The sequence below is a fragment of the Ursus maritimus genome, unplaced genomic scaffold, assembly GCF_017311325.1.
Source record: "Ursus maritimus isolate PB19 unplaced genomic scaffold, ASM1731132v1 scaffold_2, whole genome shotgun sequence".
Lineage (NCBI taxonomy): Eukaryota > Metazoa > Chordata > Mammalia > Carnivora > Ursidae > Ursus > Ursus maritimus.
The window spans coordinates 41,834,175-41,857,548 of record NW_024424452.1 but is presented as its reverse complement, the minus strand read 5'-3'; the positions used below and the strand labels follow the sequence as shown (position 1 = coordinate 41,857,548).

The 23,374-nt window shown below is 56.6% G+C and overlaps 1 protein-coding gene across 1 annotated transcript in view; it reads left to right on the top strand.

Moving 5' to 3' along the window:
• Positions 1–23,374, top strand: part of ARHGEF11 (Rho guanine nucleotide exchange factor 11) — an 88,107-nt gene that overhangs the window by 22,395 nt on the left and 42,338 nt on the right. Inside the window, exons 2-3 of the mRNA XM_040635838.1 lie at positions 19,454–19,542; positions 20,669–20,767. Of these exons, the coding sequence (XP_040491772.1) occupies positions 19,454–19,542; positions 20,669–20,767 (188 nt within the window). The remainder of the gene's footprint in view (positions 1–19,453; positions 19,543–20,668; positions 20,768–23,374) is intronic.

Here is a 23,374-nt window from a genome sequence, read left to right as displayed (position 1 = left end):
GGAGAGCCCTCCCCTGGCTTGCAGATGGCCACGTGCTCACTGTGCGCTCCCACGGCCTATCCTCGGTGTGTTTGCACCCCGGGGAGCCTGCTGTCCTGTGTCACGAGGGCCCCCCGTGACCTCATTCCACCTCCCAAAGGCCCAAGTTCCACTACACTGGGGGTGAGGGCCTCAGCACAGCAATTTGCAGGGACACACATTCGGCCCCTAACAAAGGCTCTGACAATCTCAGTGTCCTTGTTCGTGAAACAAATTGGGGGCGTTGAGATTCTCTCTGGCTCCTTACGATGACGACTCTGCGGCCAGGGCACATGTGCGGTTTCCTGATTTGATTCTGTGAGCTGCCCCCCTGCGTCCTCTCAGGCAGCACAGAACTGAGTACGTTGGGGGCTCCGGGGGCTCAGCGTGGTCTCTCATCCAGCCGTATCTGTGAGCAGCTGCTGTGGTGAGTGCGAGGCTGCGGCGTGACGAACAGCCAGAACTCTGCCCTCCCGGGGCTTCCATTCTACGCGAATTACATAAGAAATAAAATTGGGGCACCTGGGGGGCTCAGTTAGTTAAGCATCAGCTCAGGTCCCGACCTCAGGATCGTGAGTTTGAGCCCCACGTCGGGCTCTGGGCTCAGCACGGAGTCTGCTTCTCCCTCTCCCTCTGACCCTCCCCCTGTTCACTCACTTACTCTCTCTCAGATAAATAAGTAAAATTTTTTAAAAACTAAGAAATAAAATTATAGTGCGCTAGGTAACAGTTGCTAAGGAGACAGAACGTCAGGAATGTGGGGTTGCAGTTTTCGGGAAGGTGCTGTTTGAGTCAAGGGGCGGGAGCGTGGGCTTAATTCTGCATGGCCGGGTGGGAAGCCGAGACCCTGCAAAGGCAAGCGCCCTCACCCAGAACCCCACAACAGGCCTGCTGCCTGCCCGCTGGCTGCCCCCGTCTCCCCCCGTCTCCCTCCCCCCTGCTTCCCTGTCGCCCACTTCCGTGCCGGACGCTCAGCGCTAATTAGTGATTTCACAGCCTTTTTAAAAATCTCCACCCGAAGACGGTAATGAGGAGTTCCACTGCACGCTCCTGCCGCCGGAGTCGGGGGAGGATCTAGACCCGCTCCTGAGGTCGTCGGGTGTCTGAGAGCGCCCCCAAGCCCCTTCTCCCCGGCGGCCTTCCCTCCGTGGCCCTGGCTAACCCCTTTCTCCGCATCCTCCTGGGAAGCCCTCCGTCCCGGATCTCTTCATTCTGGCGTTCTCCTGCTTTACTCTTTGGACCTTCTCTCAGGCCGCATTCTCGTCCTGGCCGCCCCCCCCCCCCCCCCCCGTCCTTTCCTTGTGGGGGCAGGGCTTACAAGGGGAGGGGCTCAGGGGCTCTCCCTTTCCCCAACATGTGCTGACACGAGTCGGTGAGGACCTGAGGGGCTGCTGCTCTCGGCCATCTGGCCCTGCAGGAGCCCTGGCCTCACTGGGCCTTGACACGGGACTCAGGCTGCAGACCTGGGGCTGCCTCGCTGGGTCCTTCGTCCTCTGGCTCAGCCCCTGGCACATTTACGGTCAGCGATTATGGGGATGGCATCGCCTGTCAGTCAGATCATTGAAGGTTCAGCCTGCTCCGGGGAAGGGGTCCAGCCGTTGGTGGAAACCTTGATCAGTCATTGCCGTCTCTGACCTGACTCCTGCCCAAGTGTCCAGGAGGTCAGAGCCACCTGACCTCCCTGGTGTTACCAAGAACCAGAGCCTCGAGGCCCATCCCCGAGCAGCCGTCTGCACCTAACGGCAGACAGGATCTGAGAGGGGTCTACTTCTTCTTTTTTTTTTTTTTTTTTAAGATTTTTTTATTTATTTATTGAGAGAGAAAGCAAGAGAGAGCATGAACAGGGGAGAGGGGTTGGGGGGGGCAGAGGAAGCGGAAGAAACAGGCTCCGTGCTGAACAGAGAGCCCGACATGGGGCTCAGTCCCAGGCCCCTGGGATCATGACCTGAGTGAAAGGCAGACGCTTAACCCATGGAGCCCCCCAGGCGCACCATGGGTCCTCTTGTCTAAGAACTGAAAAGAGTCACAGGAAACTAGATTCTGCCACTTGAGTCCTATGATTCCAGGCCTTTGATGGGATGTGTCCTTGCTCCCCACGCTCCCCCTGAGTCCCCTCTGTCTCCAGATCAGGACCAGCCTCAGGACTGGAAAGAATCCCAGCTGTGATTATCAGCCAGTGTGGTTGTGTGGCTCCATCCTATCTCATTTCTCATTGGCTTATGGTCCCTTGGACTCGTGCCAGTGACTGCTTGTCCGCTGGTCTGCCCAACAGGTGGACAGAACAGTGCTCTGTGTGTGGAGTCGCAGGGTTTATACGGGTGCTGTGTGCGTGTCTGTCTGTCTGTCTGTGAATGCTGTATGTACATGTGTGCGTGCCCACGTGTCCTTGGGTGCTGTGTGTGCGCGTGTGTCTGTGTGTGTGTGTGTGTCTGTGGATGCTATGTGTGCATGCATGTCCGTGGATGCTGTGTGTGTCCGTGCATGGGTGGGTACGGTGGTCTGTTTTTCACCGATTCTGCTGTAAGCGACCAATGATGCCGAGTGAGTTTATGAGGGCGTGGGCGATGCCTGCCTGGGGGAGAGGTTGGCCAGGGCACATAGAACCAAGGGAAGCTTCTAGGGATTAACGTTTGAAGTCAGACTTTGGTAGGTGGACTTGGGTCAGTACCAGTCTGCTCGGCCAGCCACTGTAGGGGGCTCTGGACTGGCCTCGAGAAACCGCCTCATAGCCTCCTGTTTCCACCGTAACTGCTCCAAAGCCCTTTCGGATTTTGAGGTCCACGGCCTACGTGGGATGCCCAGCTATCCAGCACCCACCGCACCTCCTGAGGGTCCCTGTGAATAATCCCGGGCTCTCAGTCCCCCAGAAAGCTGCGGCATGAAGCGTGGGAGTGGGGACAGCAAGGGACAGCACTCTGTTTTTAAGGGTGTGTCCAGAGCAGTCCTCGGAGTGAAATGGAGCAAACCCGTCGCCCAGGCTCTGGGCAGTGAGCTCCGCACAGGCGCCCCCGTACTGGGGTGTGCAGCACAGGAGACCCCAGCCCCACATTTCAGGACCAAAGAGCAGGGTGTTTACAAGAGAAGGCAAGGCCGGGGCTGCCTTCCTGCCAGCCAGGATGAGGAGGGGCTCTGGGAGGGGGGTTCACTCAGGACCCCCGCCCCCCAGGATGTTGGAGTAAGAGTCAGAGGCCCGGCTCTGGCCTCCTGGAGGCCATGCTGTCCCCATCCCATCTGCAGCCGAGAGTGTTCCCTCTCTGGGGACACTGAGGGTGTGTTCCTGTTCCTCAACATCCCTTTCCTTTTCACGTTGGGGTCTCACCCAGGGAACTCCTTCCCAGTGTCATCTTTGTGGAAAGAAAGGGATGGAATGAGGGAGGGACCTCAAGAATGCTTTCTTTCTGTGAAAGTTATTTTCATGTCCTGCTGCCATTTCTCCGGAGTTATACCCGTGAGACGGCTTCTTTCCTCCCTCACCCACCCTTCTTCGGTTTCCTGGAAATGAGGGGGGCTGGAAGAGAAGGGGCGGAAATCCCCACGGCAAGTCGGCCCACCGCGCAGTGGCTGCCGTGGGGCTTGGGCGAGGGGGTGGGAGAGGCCGAGACTGCTGAGCCCACGGTATGGGCCTAATTACTCCCCGGCCTCGAGCTTGCCTATAATTGTGGTTTCTGGGAGCCAGCGCGTCCTGGAAATCTGCTGGAGCAGCAGAGATTTGGGGTTTCCGCCTGGGATGGGCTTGGATTTTCCACTTGGAACAGCATGCCTGGCACCCATTTTCAGTTGGGGGGTAGGGTGAATCCCTAAAGCTCTGACGGGGCAGTTAGGAAAGGCATAGGGCGACAGGCCTTCCTTTGCATGAGAGATTATATATGCTGAAATCCTGGACGTTTTTGAAGAGCTCAGGGAGGGGACGTAGCAGGGCCTGGGAGAGCAGGTTGGCCCCACCGTCGGGTGAGAACCCCCTGTCTCTGCACCTTGGTTTCCCTGCCTGTCATTGACAGGCTTTACTGGTCACCCATCATCATGGACAGGGAAATGCTAGCCTCAAATAGGGAAGCAGCTCGACCCCCTTTCCCCATGGTGGTGGTAATAATAGCAACACATAGTGTGACTGTTTAGTGGGTGCCCTATGTAGAATGCTTTAACGAACGGCACCATTAAATCTCGTAACGATCCCATGAAGCAGTCCTAACCTCTGTGACAGGTGAGGACACCTGAGGTTACAGGGCCAGTGTCAGCAGCAGGATCTCCAGCACAGGGAGCGGATCCCAAAGCCCAAGCGTTTGGCCTGCACACGTACAGACGGTAATCCACGTCATGTGTACGCACGGGCCGGGAAACACCCGGAGTCAGCCGGGCTTAGGGGGGCTACTGTTGAGCTTGGGGCTCGGGGGTCTAAGTTCCAGCCCTGGAGCAGGCTGTCGCTAACCCCGGGACCTCGGCGAGTCCTGTGTCTTCTCCAACTGCAGCTTCCTCATCTATAGGATAGATGTTTGCGGAGCTGTTCTAAGGGTCCGACGAGGTGCTGCCCAGGTCTGCGCCTGCCACTCAGCAGGTGCTCCGTAAACGCCAGCAGAGTCGAAGTTCGTGGAAGGAGAAGCGAGCAGCCGGCGCTGCCATCTGGGACTTGGGACATAGCTGGAAGTGGAGGATGGGTCTGTGGCAAGTGGCACGGGCGGGGAGGACGCTCTCGAGCCAGAGGGCGCAGCATCAGCCCACCAGGGGCTGGCGGGGGTCGTGTACCCGCGCCACCTCGCTCGCTGGGCGCATTGAGTGAAGCCTGGTACCCGGCCTTTCCACGGCCTGATTTCCTCTGCTGTGAAGTTACAACAGCGATGGCACGACCCCCGGGGGCGTTGTGAGGAGTGACTCTCAGGCTCATGTTTATCGAGCTGTCACTGCACCAGGCCCCGGCCTGAGCAGTTTCTTTTTTCACGTTTAAATGATCCAGCCCTAACAGCAGCCCCAGGAGAGGGTGAGCAAGCGTGGTGCAGAGCGCTCAGGTACGCCAGGCCGGCGCCCGCAGCCGGGAGAGCGCCAGGAGCCCACGCTCCTCGTCACTCTCAAGTTGTCTCAGGACGTGCTCCAGACGTGCGTGTCACGTCCTCGCTGGACCCCGTCTGTGGGTCAGCCGCAAGCACGTCCGAGGAGCGCGTGCCCGGCGCTGTGCTCACAGGAGTGTGCCGTTGCCCGTTCAGAGGGAGACGTGGTCGACACGGGGGAGGTGATTCAGAGCAGCGAAGCGCCAGGACACGTTGGCATCAGTGGCGCCTGTGGACTCGGGCACAGCGGATAGGAGCCACGTAAGCACACAGGTCCCTGGACCTGCCGACCGCATAGGCCAGGGTAGGACTTGAGCTCAGCCACAGGAGACTGGGCAGGGGGCGAGCGGGAGCTGTTTAGACACGGGTTTGGGAGGAGTTGGAATTTCAAGGTTGGTCATTCATATTCAGCGCATTTTCATTGAGACGTGTGCGTGTCTGGCCCAGTGGGGAAAATCAGTGTGGCGTCCCAGTTGCCGAGGATTCTCTCCTGGTCAGTCCGGGTTTGTTTCTTAACGTTCCGCAGACTGGCAGTTTCCAAGTTGAAATACTGTTATCGCCTGCTGGGGGAGGGGACCCCTTGTTGATAGAACAAACCTCATTGTGATGTGGTTTGTACCTGGGGGGAATGAGAGTGTTTCTGGGTCTGCGGAAAAGGAGCTGCAGGACCCTCTGGCTCGTGCATCCCTGCCCCTGCCGCACCTGTGCGTGTGCGCACACCCCACACTCTGCTCGTGAGGAAGCCAACACCCGCCGCTGAGGCCTTCAGACCGCCAGGATGCCTTGTAGAGACCGCGCGCTGTCTGATCGTAACCCCCGAGGCACACTGAGTGCTCTGAAATGTAGCCGCACAAAACAAATGATTACGTCTGTTCCCCTACATGGGGCAGGGGTATCCAGTCTCCCGGCTCCAGTAACTCCTCTCCACACGGAAGGTTGAATTCAGTAGGAAAGGGTATGAGCAGCCCTTGCTGGAAGTGGTTGGAACCCCTGCTCTGAAAACCCTCGTCTTCCCGCAGCACAGCCTCTAAGTGTGTCAGACTCGGGAAGACCCCGGGGACAGGGCCAGTGCCCACTCTCCTGGTCTGCAGCCTGCCCATCGCCCTCCCCCCGGGCAGGCCCGTCTGAGTGGCTGCTTGGACTTGCCCCACTAAACCTGCTGTCCTATCCCGCAGGCCCCGTCCCACCGACACCAGGGGGTTCCCGGGGGTGCAACGGCTCAGAGCGGTCGCCGGGGGTGGGCCTGTCCTGAGGGCCGTGTTCTGGCTGGCCTTCCATCGGCGTCCTGACCAGCTGTGTCTGCGAAGTGTCATGTGTGGAGCTGGGGCTTTTGGCTGGGGCCCGGGTCAGGGGAGCTGAGGAAGCACAAAATTGAGGACAGGAGTTCCCCCTTCAAAGCAGGTGCTTTATTATTAGTTTCTTCTTAAAGTAACGTAGAGGCAGGGATGTGTCCTTACAGCACAAGTCAAAAGCCTAAGGTCCAGATGGTGTAAACAACAGGAGTGGCCANNACTGGCCACTCAGTGGCCAGCCACTGACTAGTGGCTAGTCAGTTGAGGAAAGCTTCCGGAAGGCGGGGAGTTTCCGTGCAGTCTTGAAGAGGGTAGAAGAGGAATTCAGAGGGTCCTCCCCCACCTGCCCTCCTTTGTCCCTCTCCTGACTCGGGGCCTCCCCAGTACAGCTGGAGGCTCCCATTTGCGTCTTTCCGCAGGTGCCTCAGCTGAGGGGGCGGGTCCCGGGGGCAGAGGGGTGGTGAGGGAGGGCAGCAGCCTGCCCGAATTGTCATTCTGTGGCTTAAGCTCAGCAGTTTTAAAATCAAAATCAAAGGCGAACTTTCCGCTGCCACCCTGTACGTTCCCATCAATTTTGTTACAAACTCCAGGAACGAAAACGAATTTAAAATCCACCCTAGGGGCGCCTGGGTGGCACAGCGGTTAAGCGTCTGCCTTCGGCTCAGGGCGTGATCCCAGCGTTCTGGGTTCGAGCCCCACATCAGGCTCCTCTGCTATGAGCCTGCTTCTTCCTCTCCCACTCCCCTGCTTGTGTTCCCTCTCTCACTGGCTGTCTCTGTCTCTGTTAAATAAATAAATAAAATCTTTAAAAAAAATAAAAATAAAATAAAATCCACCCTAGGGGCGCCTGGGTGGCACAGCGGTTAAGCGTCTGCCTTCGGCTCAGGGCATGATCCCGGCGTTGTGGGATCGAGCCCCGCATCAGGCTCCTCCACTATGAGCCTGCTGCTTCTTCTCCTACTCCCCCTGCTTGTGTTCCCTCTCTCGCTGGCTGTTTCTATCTCTGTCAAATAAATAAATAAAATCTTTAAAAAATAATAATAATAATAAAATCCACCCTAACAAAGTAAATTAGAAAAGTGAATCTGTGTCAGGTGACAGAGTTTTTTAAGGCAGATGGATTTCTTGGATTGGCTGTTATTTGGGATCGTATTACGGTTCGTCCTTCATTTGTGCCGGTCATCAGGTCATAACTCTGTCGGTACCAAGTCCACAGCCCGGTGTGCCACGTGCATTATCACCACTTCCGGAAGGTTTACTTAGAACACGTGTGGTTACCTTTTCAGGAAAACTGGAGGTGAGACAACACACGTCTGCAGGGTGGTTCTGGGTTTCCAACTAACAGAGTTGTCACAGGGCCCGTGAGGGGCGAGGCTCCATCTGGCCACGGTATTGCTACGGAAGCTGGGCCTTGCAGGCGTTTGGTGTCTTGTCCGCTGTCACATGGTGGACACAACGCAGGCGAGGAGGACACGTCAGGCCCTAGACCGAGGCCCTCCACCCCCACTCCCCAGCCTCGGGCCCTAGGACACGGGCTTGGCCTGTGTCTCGTGGGTTCTGAGCTCGGCTCTTCCTTGGCTCTTGTTAAAACCAGGAAACATGAGAGACTATGGACTATGAGAAACAAACTGAGGACTTCAGAGGGGAGGGGGATGGGGGAATGGGTAGGCCGGTGATGGGTAGTAAGGAGGGCACGTATTGCATGGTGCACTGGGTGTTATACACAACTAATGAATCATCGAGCCTTACATCGGAAACCGGGGATGTACTGTATGGTGACTAACATAATATAATAAAAAATCATTAAAAAAAAAAAAAACAGGAAACAGAATAAAACTCTTCCTGGCCACCCTGCGGGCATCCCCAGCACAGACTCTGACGTGCGTCTAGGTCACTGTCGGGGATGGTGTCTGGAATTTTCCTCTCAGTTCAATAAATTGAGTTCCGCGTGCGTCCCCCCAGGTGCCCAGACCTGATGTGCCCAGGACAGCCCGGGAGGGGCGGAGGATGGTGCGCGAGGAGAGCAAGACAGGAGAGGGTGGCCTGGCACAGCCCTGCAGTGTAGGGGTGAAGCCAAGGCGCCCAGAGGGGAAGGTTGACTGTGGCGTCCGGCAGGCTTGGGCTCATTTCCCAGCTCTACCGTTGAACAGCTGTGTGTCCTTGAGCAAATTACTGAGCTTCTCTGACTCCGTTTTCCTGATCTGTCAAGGAAAATAACAACGTCTACTTCATCGGGTCGTTGCGAGAATTAAATGAAGGCCTGTAACGTATTACATGCTCATTCCATATAATTTTCTTCTCCTTTTCCAAGGTGTACAGAAAGATGGGGGCAGAGTTGGTCTAGAACCCAGATGTCTAGACGGCCTGTGCCGCCCCCTCCCTGCGGCTGTGGCAGTTTCCGTGGCTTCCCTCGCGTGTGCTGCCCGCCCCACCTCCGACCCGCGTGCCCCGGCGGGCCTCTGGAAGCTCTGTGGTCTCGCTCTCTGCAGTGCCACGCTGGGGAAGGGCAGCTTTGGCACCCGCCTCCCAGCCTCCTCTGGCCGTCCCGAGACATGGAGACGGGGGGCGGGAGCAGGGACCAGGGAGCGGGGCGTCTGCTCCAGAGCAGGCCTGGGAGCCGGTCACATCGACGTGAGAGAACCCCACGTTCGCGTCTCCTGTGCGCGAGCCTCCATGGGATTGCTTGGGCGGTAGCCCGTTCCTGCTGTTTGACTTAGGGCCTCGGGGCAAGAACGGCAACCGTTTTTTGAGCTTGGCCGCGTGCCGGGCATTACGCCACATATTTCACGCGCGTTACACCCGCTCTTACGACCGCCCGCGGGACAGGTGGCTAATGTTCCAGCTTCGTGGATGAGAACGCCGGGGGTCTTGGCAAGGGAGTCATTCTCCCTAAGCTCCTCAGGTGTTGGGGCCAGAGCCAGAGCCACGATGCAGACGTACCCCGTCCAGCTCCACACCTGACCACCCTGTTCCTCGATACCCGTTTCACATTAAAAGTAGCAAGGAGAGGGGCACCCGGCTGGCTGAGTCAGGGGAGCATGCAACTCCATCTCGGGGTTGTAGGTTCAAGCCCCACGTTGGGTATAGAGACTACTTAAGATCTTTCAAAAGTGAGAAGTAAGGAACAGGAGAAATGAATTTCAGAGATATATTTCATTTAACTCAGTCTACTCAAAATATTGCTATTTTGGCATGTAATCAATATTGAAAGTATCGATATTTTACATTCTTCCATTTTTTTGTACTAAGTCTCTGAAGCCTCGTGGGTATTTTACACAGAGTCTCTCACTTCAAACTAGCACGTTGGTGGTGCCCTGCGGTGGCCCCAATGGCTCCTGACTCCCCTGTGGACAGCGTGGGGGCCAGTCGTGCATCCCACTCCCCGGGCCTCTCTCCCACCTGCCCTTTCCGGTTTATTCCACAGCAGTGCTTGCGCTCAGGTCCATGTCAGCCCCACCCCGCCTGCTCTTCGGGCCTCCAGCTTCTCCCCTTCCAGCCCGCTCTGGCCTCTACCATCAGACCTGTGCTTACGGAGGCTTGCTCTGATCCCATGAGCCCCAGGAAGCCTTCAGCAGCTCCCGGGCCCCAGCCTCTCCTCGGCCACGTGCTTCAGCGTTTCCCAAGCCCTCCAGTGCCCCCTCATCTAATTCCCACAGCCGCTCCTGAAACAGGTGGAGCAGGCAGCTGGACTGTCCACGTTGTTCAGGTGAAGAAACTCAGCCTTTCAGAGAGTTTCCTAAGAGCCTCCGGCTAGCACACGGCAGAGCGGGTGTGGAAACCCACGTCTTCTCCGCTTTATCTCATGTTCTCTCTTGTCTGATCCTTCGCTCTGCCCCGGGTCACACTGATGGCCTCGGAGCTGCTGTCTCTGCTGTTCCTCCCCTCCAGTGTCTTCCCACGCTCAGCTGCCCCTTGGAACTCAGGCCTTGCGCTCCGCTCAGTGGGCTGTCTCTCCTGTTCCTTCTTTGGCCTCCTCTCTCCCCAGCCCACCTTGTCGTTACAAACACACTTCAACACACATTTTCTCGTTTAGTGCTTTGTGTGCAGAATGGAATTCTAGAAATTTGGGAGAGCGAAGACTGTAGGAGCTTAAACAGTTCTGACAGCCAGCTTGGTGGCCCTCCCGCGTCTGCCCGTGGAGAGCCTAGCACCTTCCCACCTCAGTCAGCCTTCATTAACCCCGGGAAGCTGCGAGTTCCGTCCTACTTTGTGCGCACTGTGGAGGCCACTCAGACGCTCTCCTGACGACACGCGTGTGCTTATAGTATTTGGGTGTCCGTGGAGTTCCTTGGCATAGATGGTCTGATTGTATCTTTTAACTCCTGTTTCTTGGATGTCTGCTGTCTTCTGGAGCTGCTCTGTGTTCTAGAGAACAAGAGACAGTGGAGCTTATCGGTAAACGGGGGAAGTCGATACGAAGCAATCCTCAGAAGCACCAAATGACTAGTCAGCTCTTGAGCGAGCACTACGGGGAAGACTTCAGGGGAGACCCGCAGGGTGTCACGAAGGCCTCGCCGAGGGAGAGGCGTTTGTGCTGACCCTGGCGAGTGAGCATGTGAGCCTCACGGAGGGGTGGGCACCTGGGGTTGCGGTGCAGGGAGGAGGGGTGAGGGTACCCGCTGGGGGACCTGCGAGGCTGGGCTAGGATTTGGACGACGGGAAAGCACTTCCGGGTGCATTCTGGTTTGAATGGGTGGATTCTGGGGAGGGGAAGCTGCGTGGATGGGAGGTGGGGGTCGTCCTGGGGGAGGGGCAGGGAGGGACAGAGGCTGGTGGGGTCCAGACATAGCAGAGGGTAATGGCAGTAGGACTTGGCGTCAATTCGATTTGCACGGGTGTCAGAGGTAACTCTTGGGCTCCGGCATTTACCGCGGGAGGAAACATTTGCTTAGGAACAGGGCTAGGCTCGGGCTGGGAGGTGGATTTCCGATTGGACAAGTTGGCTTCGAGGTTTTGGTGGGGGTGACTCGGCGCTCCCAGGCGCCCTTGGAGGAAAGTGATATTTTCCACATTTGTCGTTGAGAACCTGGGGCATCTCAGTGGGGTGACGGCCAGGAGAAGGCTGAGCTTAAGCCCTATTTCACCCCGGAAGTGTGCTTTCCTAGCCGTACCATGTGGGCCGGCGCTCTGCCTCCCTGCACACACCGCTGTGCACACGGGCTTGCACGGCCCTCAGAGAGCTGCGCGGAAGCAGGCAGGACTGAACGTGCCGGGCTCGTCCTCACTTCTCCATCTCTTGTCTACTCACCGTTCTGTGGCCCTCACCTCTGTCACGGTGAGCGTCGGTCACCCAGTGTGGCCCTTGAGAGGATTTGCACAGGACTTCGCACAGACGAACGAGGCCCCTGTGACCCTCATACCGGCTTCAAAAGGAGGGGTGTGCACAGCCCCACAGCAAAAGTACATGGCATGTGGCCCAGGTGCCCCTGCATGCCCTGGATACCGCCCTGGGCATGGCCAGTGACCTCGACCTGGAGGGCTAAGGTCCACGGGGGACCCTGATGATGATGCAGAGAATAAGGGACTGTGTTGAGGCCTCCACACAGTGATGGTTCCCTAAGCGAGTGTCACCCGGGCTGCTTGCCGAAGCGGAGGTAGATTCCACACCACAGAGCCTCTGAATCGGGTCCCAGCTTCGGTGAGTCCCACGCCGCTCTCCAGCCAGCATGTGACCTGGCTGAGGCGGGAGCCTTCTCTGGCCGCCCCTGGTTTACAGATACGGGACCCCCACCCACGGAAGTCAAGCGGGCGGTGGCCAAGGGCCTGTGTGAGTTGGAGACGGAACTGGGATTAGCTCCTGAATGTCCTTGATTCGAAACCCAGCCCTTTTTTACAGCGCCCTTCCAAGTGTTAGCTTTGCACCTGGTTGTGACCACACTGCTTGTGTGCGATCTGTGCCCCTTGTGTCCCAGCGTGTTCAAGGACAATAGCTCGCGGGGGCGTTTGTGTCTCTTCCCTTCACTGCGGGGATGTGCGGGCCTGTGCCAGCTTCCCACCGTGGGGAACGTTCCACCCAGACGCGGACTCCAGGGGCAGTTAGAGTGCTGGGAGGCTGCTTAGAGCTCCTCCACCCTGGATGATAAGGAAACCAGACCAGTAAGACCAGGTCAGGGTTCAGCGACTGTGCACTTTATCTAGAGCGAAGGTCCTGGCCAGGTAGCTCTTTCCTGGTTTACTGCTGCTCCTGGCTTCGGGGAGGGGCCTGGGAATGTGACTGCCCAGACGCAGGAGACCTTGGTCAGCCCACATATGGTGTGCAATCTAATCTCTGTGTATTTATCGTGTTGTCTTTCCAGACATACAGGACATATGTATTCTATGCATCCCGTGCACTGGCATGTGTCGTGTATGTATCACGTGTGTGCGTGTAAGCCGTGTGTGTTGTCCCATGTGCATGTGTTCTGTGTACATGTATGCATGTGTGTGGAAAAGAAAATAAGGGGAAAGGTCCAGTAAACACCTGTTAGCTCTTCCTGGGGCCACAGGTCAGATAACTTTTCATTCAGGGGCACAGGCCTTGAAGTCAGGTATATCCTACTCCACGTACTTAACCCCGTGTTGGCTCTGAGTATAGGGTGAGCTACTTCCGTGGCCAGGCTTCGTGGTGATTACGTGGATGCTGTATGTCGGGTGTTCAGCCCTGCCTAGAGGTGGGAAGAACTTAGTAATGAGTACCACGGAACAGGGACGTTCTAGGCTGCTCCTCAGCTCCCCATTGCCGGTGGGATGGAGTAAGGCTGGGGAGGGCAGGAAGTCCCATCAGCCGACGGCCGCTGACTGAGACTAGACACACGGTGGTGCCAGAACTCCACCCGTTTCTGAGAAACCAGAAACCTGTTATCTTGTTAATGTGAAATTGCCCGATCTTCAATTTTTCACTGATTTTTAAAAAATACGCACACACACACCCGTGGGTCAACGGAAGGGATACGTGAGCAGTTTCGACTTTGCTGTCTGGAAGGTCACCAGAGGTTTCCCTGCTTTATCGCGCACCCTGCAGGCTCCGACGAGGAGGGCAGCTTCCGCCTGTATTTGCAGAGTGGCTCCTTGGTGCCTGGTGCTGCCGGAGAGCCCGCCAGAAAGTACTGCGACCTTTGCCCTCTAGCAGGTGACAGGGAGTGGAGTCGGAGGGACATCAGTGCAGGGTGTGGGCCCAGCGAAAGGACAAGGAAACGGCAGGTTTCCGCGGCCTGATACGGAGTCACTCTGAGGCTAGGTTAAATGAGAGACAGTGTGAATGGGTGCGGTAGGTACCTGTTGTGTAAGCAGGAAGGGAAAATGAGACGATTGCTGCGTCTTTGCTTAACTTCCCAGGAAGAGACCCAGAAAGGAAGCCGAAGACAGTGAAAATGTTTCCTTAGAGGAGTGGGAGCATGGGCTAGGGACACTTCTGAATGTACTTTACTTAAAGTTTCATTTTGAGTTTTCAACTGCGTAAATGCTTAGCAAGTTCAAAAAATGAAATTAGAGAAATGAGAAAAGCAAACCCCCAAATTAAGTGCAAATCTGAAAAGAATCCTGCATGCATTGCAGATGGATGGCACGAAGTCAGTCCCACGCACGGAGCGTGCTCCCGCGGTGGACGCAGTCTGGGGACAGAAGAAGCTGCAGGGAGACTCCCACTTCGTGAGTCTGTGCCATGTTTCCGCCACCAGCCGGCGTGAATCCTGTAGCAGGCAAACGAGTAAACGCGTCTGGTGTGGGAACCGGGTTCTCACGACGGGGGAGAGAAGCTAAAGTAACGGAATTGGGGAAGACAAGAAGGGACCCTGTCGTGCTGCAGTCACACTGGAGATTTCCGTGTGAACCCACCGTTCCTGCACAAATGTCCCCACCCACCAAAGGGGCTGGAGGAGCAACAGCTCGGCTGCAGGGAACACCCAGCACGCAGACCCTGTCTCTGCATACGTGTCCCGCTGAAAGGAACCAGGGCTCCCTACAGGAATGTTCCATTGAAGGTCTGGCTCGGGGCAGGTGCGAGGTGAGCCGGGAGCATCTAGTTGTCCAGAAGGCAAGGATGCGCTCCAAGACAGATGGTGACACTTGAAAGGAACAGGAGCTCCCACCAGCCAAATGCGGCGCCTCCAACAGTTTTAAAAAATGATGAGGGGCCCCTGGGTGGCTCAGTCGGTGAAGCGTCTGCCTTCAAATCAGGTCATGATCCCAGGGTCCTGGGATCGAGTCCCATGTCCTCTGCTCAGCAGGGATCCTGTTTCTCCCTCTGCTGCTCCCCCTGCTTGTGCTTTCTCTCTCCATCAAATAAATAAGTAAAATCTTTTTTAAAAAAAAAAGTGATGATTACAGGGGCGCCTGGCCAGCTCAGTCAATGGAATGCGCGACTCTTGATATCAGGGTCTTGAGTTCGAATCCCATGTTGGGCGTGGAGAGTTCTAAAAAAATAAACTTAAAAAACAAAACAATCATGTTTAAAAAAAAGAATCGTGATGACAATGGACTATAAGGCATTGCATTGGAGAAAAAATTCATGCATTCACGGCACCACTCTAGAAGAGGGCTAAGACGACCTTCTGTACAAGAGACTGCGTGCTGGTAGAAGTAGAAGGAACGACAGAACGAGCAGACCGTCTGTCTGCAGCTGCCAGTGCAGCTGGTGCGTCAGGCACAGACGTCCGTGGATGGTGCAGTGGCTGGGTGTGGGGCTCCTGGGGAACAGGGTGGTCCTCCGGCTCAGATATCACCCCAGATCGCCCGCTCATTCAAACGGGAGATCTGGTACCGCTGCGAGCTCCCAGGAGTAGTCAAACCCAGTGGAACCAGAGTGAGCATCGCTTATGTGCTACTCTTCAGAGGCTTAACGTGAATCTAATCGTTGGAGACACACGTCCTCTGCAGGCCATCCACGAAGACGACTGCCTGAGCTCTTCAGCACGCCGGTGTCCAGAGAGACCGGCATGGGCAGGGGTTTTGGATCAGATGAACATCAAGGAGACCGAGTAAATGCGACCTGCCATCCACGTGGGACCGTGGTGCGAGGCTGTTGGGGCACAGCCGTGTAGAAGAGCGATACGGTTGGGGGGGCGGAGTGGGGACACGGATGAGGTCATCTTTCTGTGTCAAAGGTGAACTCCTGGGTGTGCTGACGTCACTGGTTGTATAGAAGCCCGAAGGTCCTGGGGGATTTATGCTGACGTATTTAGGGATGAAGTACCATGCTGTCTTCCAGCTTTGAAATGGAAAAAACATGTATAGTCATAGAAAAACAAAGCAAGTGCAGAACGTTAATTGGTGAGCCTAGATGAGGCTCTATAGGTGTTCGTCATGCCGCTCCCTCAACGTTAACGTGGATTTGACATTTTTCAGAATAATCTTGGAGTAAAGGAAATGTGGGCTGCCGTGGCCAGGGAAAGCGTGGTGGGGTCAAGCTGCCACTTGACCAGAGCCTTGAGAAGCAGGGGGAGAGGGTGGGGGCCGGCAGCAGCATTAGAGAGGGCACAGGGTCTGGCGGAGCAAGGACAACAGGGAAGGTACAGTGTTGGAGCGACCTGGTGACAGGCCTCGGCGTGCGTCCAGTGCCAGGGGACAGCGTGCGCACCAGGGCGTTGGGGAGTGGGGCGGGATGACAGGTCCCGATTGGGGAACCAGGGAAGGCTGTGCTGGGGAAGGCCAGCCCCCACGGTGGAGCGGAAACAGGGCTGTTGCCGTCATCCAGGCCCATGGCTAGAAGCCACGCTGGCCGTGGTGGTGCGAGGCAAGGGACTTTGGCGTATCTGATAGTGGCTCCGTGGCACGGGGCTTACTGAGAAGCTGGGCCGGCTATCGTCTGTCTCACGGCTGCCATTTAGCGAGCCCCAAGTTCGGGGGGAGAGTCTGCATTCTCCCGGGCCTTCCCCACACCCATCAGGTGTAGGCCGATTGGAATCCGGCCGCTGCTGCCATATTCCCGAGGGAATGTCACCTGGAAGAGGGGAGCCCGCGTCAAACTTCTCTCTTCTGTGACGGCCCCTATTTCATGCTAGACTACGGTCTTCCCTCCTCTCCCTCCTCCCTCGTCTCTCTGATTTTCCCGTGGTCTCCGTAAGAGTGTCTGCTCGGGCTCAAAGCCCAGCGGACCCAGCAGCCCACAGGTTGTTTCCATCTCGCGGAGCTGCTGCTGCCGGCGCGTCTTCCTCCACTTCTGTGGTGGGTTTTCCTCCGTGAAGCTCTCAGAGAAAAACATGTTCGCCTCTGTTGCTGGAGTGATTCTCATCCACGTCCCTGACGGCCTGCACAGCCTCGTGGGCCTTCGATGACGCGGACCAGCGCTCCACCAGCCCGCATGCAGAGCAGCCTGGGAGTTGCCATCCCTCCGGCTTTGATACGGGCCTGGGAGGCCAGTGGGCCGCGGAGGCCAGTGGAGGCCAGGAGGCGGCCCGCGCGGTCCCAGGATGAGACGGGCTTTCCCCTGAGGTGGCGAGGCGGAGGAGCTCACGCCTGCGTGCGGCCACCCAGTGGTGGGGTGCGTGGATCCGAACAAAGCAGATGAGCAGCTGGAATAAAAGACCTTTCGCGTGAGATCCATTCTGAGAACGCTCCGGGGGGGCCGGGAGGGAGCCGTGGCCCCCGGGTCTGTGGGGAAGTGCTCTGTGCTCACCTCATCCCCTCGCTGCAGTGACCGCCCCCCATGTTTGCGCCCCAGTGCCTCCCACGGTGTGTGGAGCAGCGCCGTCCGGTAGAACTCTGCAGCAATGCGCGTGGTCCAGGGGCTTGGGGACCACCAGCCACATGTAGCTACGAAGACCTTGAAACGTGGCTCGTGCAGCTGAGAAACTGAATCTCAAATTTTATTTCAGCTGTAAATTTGAATAGCTCTCTGTGGCTCCTCTGTCGGATCGCACGGGTCTGGATGCTAGGACACCGTTTTCAGTGTCACAGAGCTGTGACGCACAGACCTCAGCGCGACGACGACTGGACCTACATCGTTGCAGGACGGTCACCACCGGGAGTGCAGTCACCGTCCCTACATTCTAGAACATTGATGCTGAGCTCCGCGGAGTGCCCGCCGTGGGTGGAGGGGTCGGGTCGTCTGAAGACAGCCAGAAGTTAGAGCTGTTGGCAGTGCACCCTCGTGTCTGGCTTCCAGATGCGGTAACGGGCCGTGGAGTAGGAAGGACACGTAGGGAGCAGGCCCAGTTATGGGCAAAGGCAGGAGCCAGAAACCCGAGCAGGTGAAGCGACCGTAGACAGACCAGCGATGAGATGGAGCGCCGCCCAAGTCCCGCCTTCGTGGGCCCACAGCCGCCTCTGGGCAGCCCCGCAGTTGAGGGAGGAGGCGGTCCCACTGCGCGCCCGTGCTGCTGCGGCACAGTGGGTCCCGGGGGCTGTGGGAGAGCCGGCAGGACTCCCGCTCCATGCCGTGGCCGTGGCCCAGCTGCCCCGAGGACCACGGAGGCTCTGCGAGGTTCCGGGCAGCAAGATGACATGGGTAGATTGCGTTTTCGCAAGATGCGTCCTCTGCGCTGTGGCCAGTTCCCACTCCAGGGTCCTTCTGAGCTCAGCTGTGGCTTTTTTTGAACCAACTGCTCCAGTGTCTTGTCTGGTTTATGTCTTGTTTTGTTGTTTTTCTTCCTCCTTTCCTGCGTCACTCTCTCCTGGGCCCCGCGCTCTCTTCTTCCTTGGTGTCCTCTCTCTGATCCAAAGATCAGCCAGTAAAAAGCAGTCTCACCTGTCCAGGTAAGAGGGGCACCAGGGTGAGGGGGGGAAGATCCCCTCTTTTAACTTTAAAAGTGATTTATGTTGTGTTGTATGTATTACTTGAAGAGACAGCACCTTCAGGTGACTGAGAATGTAAAGGTACATTCAAGAATGTGGTGAAAAGCTCGCAGCTCCAGCCCTGCACGCAGGGCATCCAGCCTCCAGCCTCAGGCAGCCAGGGTGGGGGTTTCTTTTGTATCCTCCCAGAGGTGTTTCAGGCATTCTGTGCACGTGCAAACAAGTATGTCAACACTTAGAAACAAATAATTCCCTTCTCTGCTGTGGTACCCACGTTTTCCTGTGCACATAATTCTGCTCCTTGCTCTCTTCACTCCACGACACATCCTAGAGGCTGTTGCTTTGCACTCAGAGCCTCCCCCTCCCCCGCGGCTGAGCGCCCTGCTGTCACGCTGCGGTTTGCTGACCCGGCCGCCCGTGGGAACAGTTACATCGAGTCTGTGCTTTACCACTGCACACAGTGCCTCCGTGAATAACCTTCTGCCTGGTCATTTGCTGTAGATGTGCCTGGGGGACCCCCTCACAGGGGCAGCAGGTACACTCTTCTGAAAAGGGGAGGCATGGCAATGATCGAACTTGGATCCCGTTCAAGACAAGATCGGGTGGTAGATCTCATTTGGTAATCTGGGGTACCTTGAAGTTTTAGGGTCTTAACAGTTGCTTAGCAAGGTACTTTAGGCTGGCTGCCGGCGGGGGGTAGATGTGGGCTGGAGTACTACCACGAGACAGGCCAGACCCTCCCATAGCCCATAGGATAAGTGGCGTGTTCAGAGGCTCAGGCCGTTGCTCTGCCCCTCCTTTCTAGTTACCCAACAGGTTAGTATCAAATGCCCAGTTACCCTCCTGGAGACACCAGTTTGGAGGGGGATGGCAAGACGAAGCCCGAGGGGGCAGCTGTCTGCCGCACCCACCACCGTCCTCTGCTGGGTGCACACGGGTCTCCATGTGGTTTTGACCCTCCACAATCTTGCTTGCTCTCCAGTTTCCCTTTCCTTTGCAAATCACCGCCTAAAACTAACTAGCTTTTTGTTTTTTCCTGTCTTTTTCTTGCATTCATTTTCTCTGCTGCTTCGTTCTGTTCCATCAGCCCCATTACAGCCTGGTAAGACCCAACACCCGTCCTTGCGTTGTCTCTCTCTCTCTCCTGACTCCAGGGAGGGCTCTTGCCCTTCACGCCTTGCTGGGTATCAAAGAGGCCATGCCTGCCCTGCCAGCCCAGGATTCCAAATAGGTGGTGTGGCCAGCAGTGTAGACCTGGCTAATCTCCCACCAGGTTTAGCGGGTCACAGAGTGAGGGTTGGCCTCTCTTTACCCAAGACTCGGGGCCCCTTTTAACAGACCCTAAGGCTGCCCCCTCCCTGTCCAACTCACCAGTGTGTTTTCCTTACCCTCCAGGTTAAGTGGCCTGTCTTTGGGAGATCCGGCGCCTGAACACAGGTCCCCTTCCCACCTCCGCCAGCCCTCCGACACCTCCGAGACAGCAGGTAAACTTGGGGCATTAATACCTACACACAGACGTGAACACCTACACAGGTCTTAGCCTTTATATTGAACTCAACGTGTGCTAAGTCTTACGTTCCATGGTTTATATAAATTAGTTCATTGGTCCTGTCATGAAGTATAGAAAGTAGATGTTCTCCTGGGGCGCCTGGGTGGCACAGCAGTTAAGCGTCTGCCTTCGGCTCAGGGCGTGATCCCGGTGTTATGGGATCGAGCCCCACATCAGGCTCTTCCGCTATGAGCCTGCTTCTTCCTCTCCCACTCCCCCTGTTTGTGTTCCCTCTCTCGCTGGCTGTCTCTATCTCTGTCGAATGAATAAATAAAGTTAAAAAAATCTTTAAAAAAAAAAAAAAGAAAGTAGATGTTCTCCTGCTTTACAGGTGAGGACGCTGAGGCACAGAGGGTTCAGAAACTTGCCCAAGTGCACAAGCTCAGAGGGGACAGAGGCAGGGCCTGAACCCGTTGGGTTCTAGCTCTAGAACTCACGCTCTGTCCATCCCAGGAGGGGCCACACGTCAGCAGGCGCGTCTGACGTCTGGTCCTCGCCCACAGGGATGGGGACGGCTGACGGTTACAGCCTTCTTTCCTTTCCTCTATGTTCTGTGCACGGACGTACGCATGAAAAGAAAGCGTTTTCTCTTTCCACGCACCCTTCCCTGGCTGCGGCAGGGGCCAGCCACGGGTCGCCCCGTGGGAGCCACACACCTGCTGCGCCTGTTGGGTTTCATTTAATGGAAAACTTCGGCCTCACTTGGGCTTCAGTCACGGGACTGCTTCTGTCACTCCCGTCTTCAGCGGGGACGCAGTCCTGCCCCTTCTCTGGCCAGCCTTACCCAGCCAAACCCAAAGAGGCACATGCGTGCAAGAGAGACAGCTCAGTGCTCAGAGGAGGGTCCTTCCTCCGGTGGAACACGAAGTCGGTGACGGGGTTTTGTCGCTCGCGAGCATAGTCTTTGGACAGGAAGAGTCTGGGGAATCCGGTGGGTGTGGAAAGGCTTTCTCTGGAGGAGGAAGCACCGGGGCCTTCCTGGGTCAGTCTTGGCTTGTCCGCGCCAACCTTCCTGTGACTGCACCTCCCTAATCCTGTCTTCCTTTGTCACCTCTTGTCAGGTCTTGTTCAGCGCTGTGTCATCATCCAGAAGGACCAGCATGGCTTTGGCTTCACGGTCAGCGGGGACCGTATCGTTCTGGTGCAGTCTGTGCGGCCTGGTGAGTGTTGTCTGCCCGTCCGTACGCACCGGCCGCGTGGGTGCAGCCACGGGAGCTGGGCAACGTGTACATGCTTTCTCCACAGGCATGGCGGGTTTGGGGCGTGAATGCCTGGTTCTAGACCTGGTCCCCAGAGCGCCACACCTGGACAGAATTCTAGGGCTCACACTTCCTGCTTGCTTCCCTACTGGGAAGGGTAGGGACAGCAGAGTGGCCCTCGGGATGTCAGGTAGACGCCCACCTGCTGCCCCAGGGGGCCCCCCGCACTGGGTCAGAAGACGCTGTGACGGAGTCTAAGACCCCCTTCTCCACACTTCCCTTCGGCACTTTCCAGTTTGGGATGGCATGCCGGCCCCAGCGGTCGCCTGCGTCGCAGATGCATCGTAAATGACCAAAGGCAACATGATGAGTGCGGGATGGCAGGGAGGAGGTGGCGTCAGGAGATCAGTGTTCGGGCAGTTTGAGGCTGAAGCCTCCCTGGAAGAGAGAGGATTTCAAGAATAGTCTGGAAGGTGGGAATGAAAACACGCCGGCAGGATTGGAATTGGGTGGGAAGGGAGCAGAGTGGGAGGGCCTGTACACAGGTCCGTCCAGCCCCCACTTCCGAGTGGAAGAGCCACCGTGCTTTAGAGCCCCGTCACCGCCAGGCGGTGGGCTCGTGCTGGTAAGTGACTGCGGCTGACGCTGGCAGGAAGGAAGGAGTGCGGAAGCGCGTGAAGCACGTGTCCCGAAAAGGAGTGAACTTCCGTGTGGCAGGTGGGGTTGGGCTGGTGACACACAGAGTGCCACGGGCTTGAGAACATGGGCTCGTGGCAGAGACACAGCAGGCTCAGTCCCCGACCACTGCCACAGTAAAGCACGTCACGTGCGTGTTCTGGTTTCCCGGTACGTAGAGGTTACGTGTATGCTACGCTATGGTTTGCCATGTGCAGGAGCATTAGTTCCAAAACACGATACTTGTGCCTTCAGGAAAAGTCCCTTCTCGGGGCGCCTGGGTGGCGCAGTCGTTAAAGCGTCTGCCTTCGGCTCAGGGCCTGATCCTGGCGATCCGGGATCGAGTCCCACATCAGGCTCTTCCGCTGTGAGCCTGCTTCTTCCTCTCCCAGTCCCCCTGCTGTGTTCCCTCTCTCGCTGGCTGTCTCTCTGTCACATAAATAAATAAAATCTTTAAAAAAAAAAAAAAAAAAAAAAAAAAAAAAAAAGGAAAAGTCCCTTCTCGCTAATCAGCCAGTCGTAGCCTTTGTGCTGGCGGAGGTCTTGCCACCGTGTTGGTAACTGCTGAAGCCGGGGGTGGCCGCGGCACGTTACTAATGTCAGACAGTGATGTTTGCTGCAGCAGCGGACCCCTCCTTCCGTGAATGATCTCCCTGCAGCGTGCGTGAGGTGCAATAGCACTGCACGCCCAGGAGCACTTCCGAAATTGGAGCCGGTTTCTCCCACCCTGCCTCTGCGTGATCAACTGGGTTTACCCTAAATCCTTCGCGGTCATCGCAGCCGTCTTCACAGCACCCTCCCCAGGAGGAGCTGCCTGTGGGGAAAGCACGTTCTTGGCTCCTCTGGAGGGAGAGGTCCTTGTGCGTTCAGATTTCACCCCGAGATTGCAGCCGCTCCGTCCCGGCTTCACACCCCCCTTCTGGTTCTGGTTCTCCTGCTGTTGCCACATCTGCAGCAGCGTCCTCCAGCGAAGTCCGGAGCCCCTCACGGTCCTCCGTGAGGGCTGCAGTCAGCGTCTCCAAACCCTTGTGAGGACTGATATTTAGACCTCTTCCCACAAACCATCCATGTTCTCAATGACCTCAAGAATGATAAATCATTTCCAGAAGGTTTTCAGTTGACTTTGCCCAGGTCCATCAGCAGAATCATTTATGGCAGCCGTGGCCTTACAAAAAATGTATTTGTCAAATAATAAGACTTGAAAGTCGGGACTCTTGGATGGCTCAGTCGGTTAAGCATCTGCCTTCGGCTCAGATCATGATCCCGGGGTCCTGGGATCTAGCCCCATGTCAGGCTCCCTGCTCAGCAAGGAGCCTGCTTCTCCCTCTGCCTGCTGTGCTCTCGTGTGCTCTCTCTGAGAAGTAAGTAATTAAAATATTTTAAAAAAAAAAAAAAGACTTGAAAATCAAAATGACTCATTGATCCTCGAGTTGCAGAGTGGGTATTGTGTCGGGGGCATGAAAACAACACTCATCTCATCGTCCGTCACCGTCAGAGCTCGGGGGTGGCCAGGTGATTTTTTTTTTTTTTTTTTAAGTAGGCTCCACACCCAACTTGGGGCTTGAACTCACGACACTGAGGTTAAGAGTCGCCAGCTGTACCGACTGAACAGCCAGGGGCCCCCATCAGGGGCATTTTGAAAGGGATCTGTTTTCTGAGCAGGTCTCAACGGCGGACTTCAGACGTTGGGTAAACCCTGCTGTGAACAGACGTGCTGTCATCCAGGCTTTGTGGGCCATTGCTAGAGCATGGCAGAGTAGACTCGGCGTCCTCCCGAAGGGCCCTGGGATTTTCCGAACGGTCAGCGAGCGTCAGCTTCCAGTCCCAGCTGCACTGGCCCCTAACAAGAGAGGCAGCCTGTCCTCTGAAGCTTGGGAGCCGGACACTGCCTTC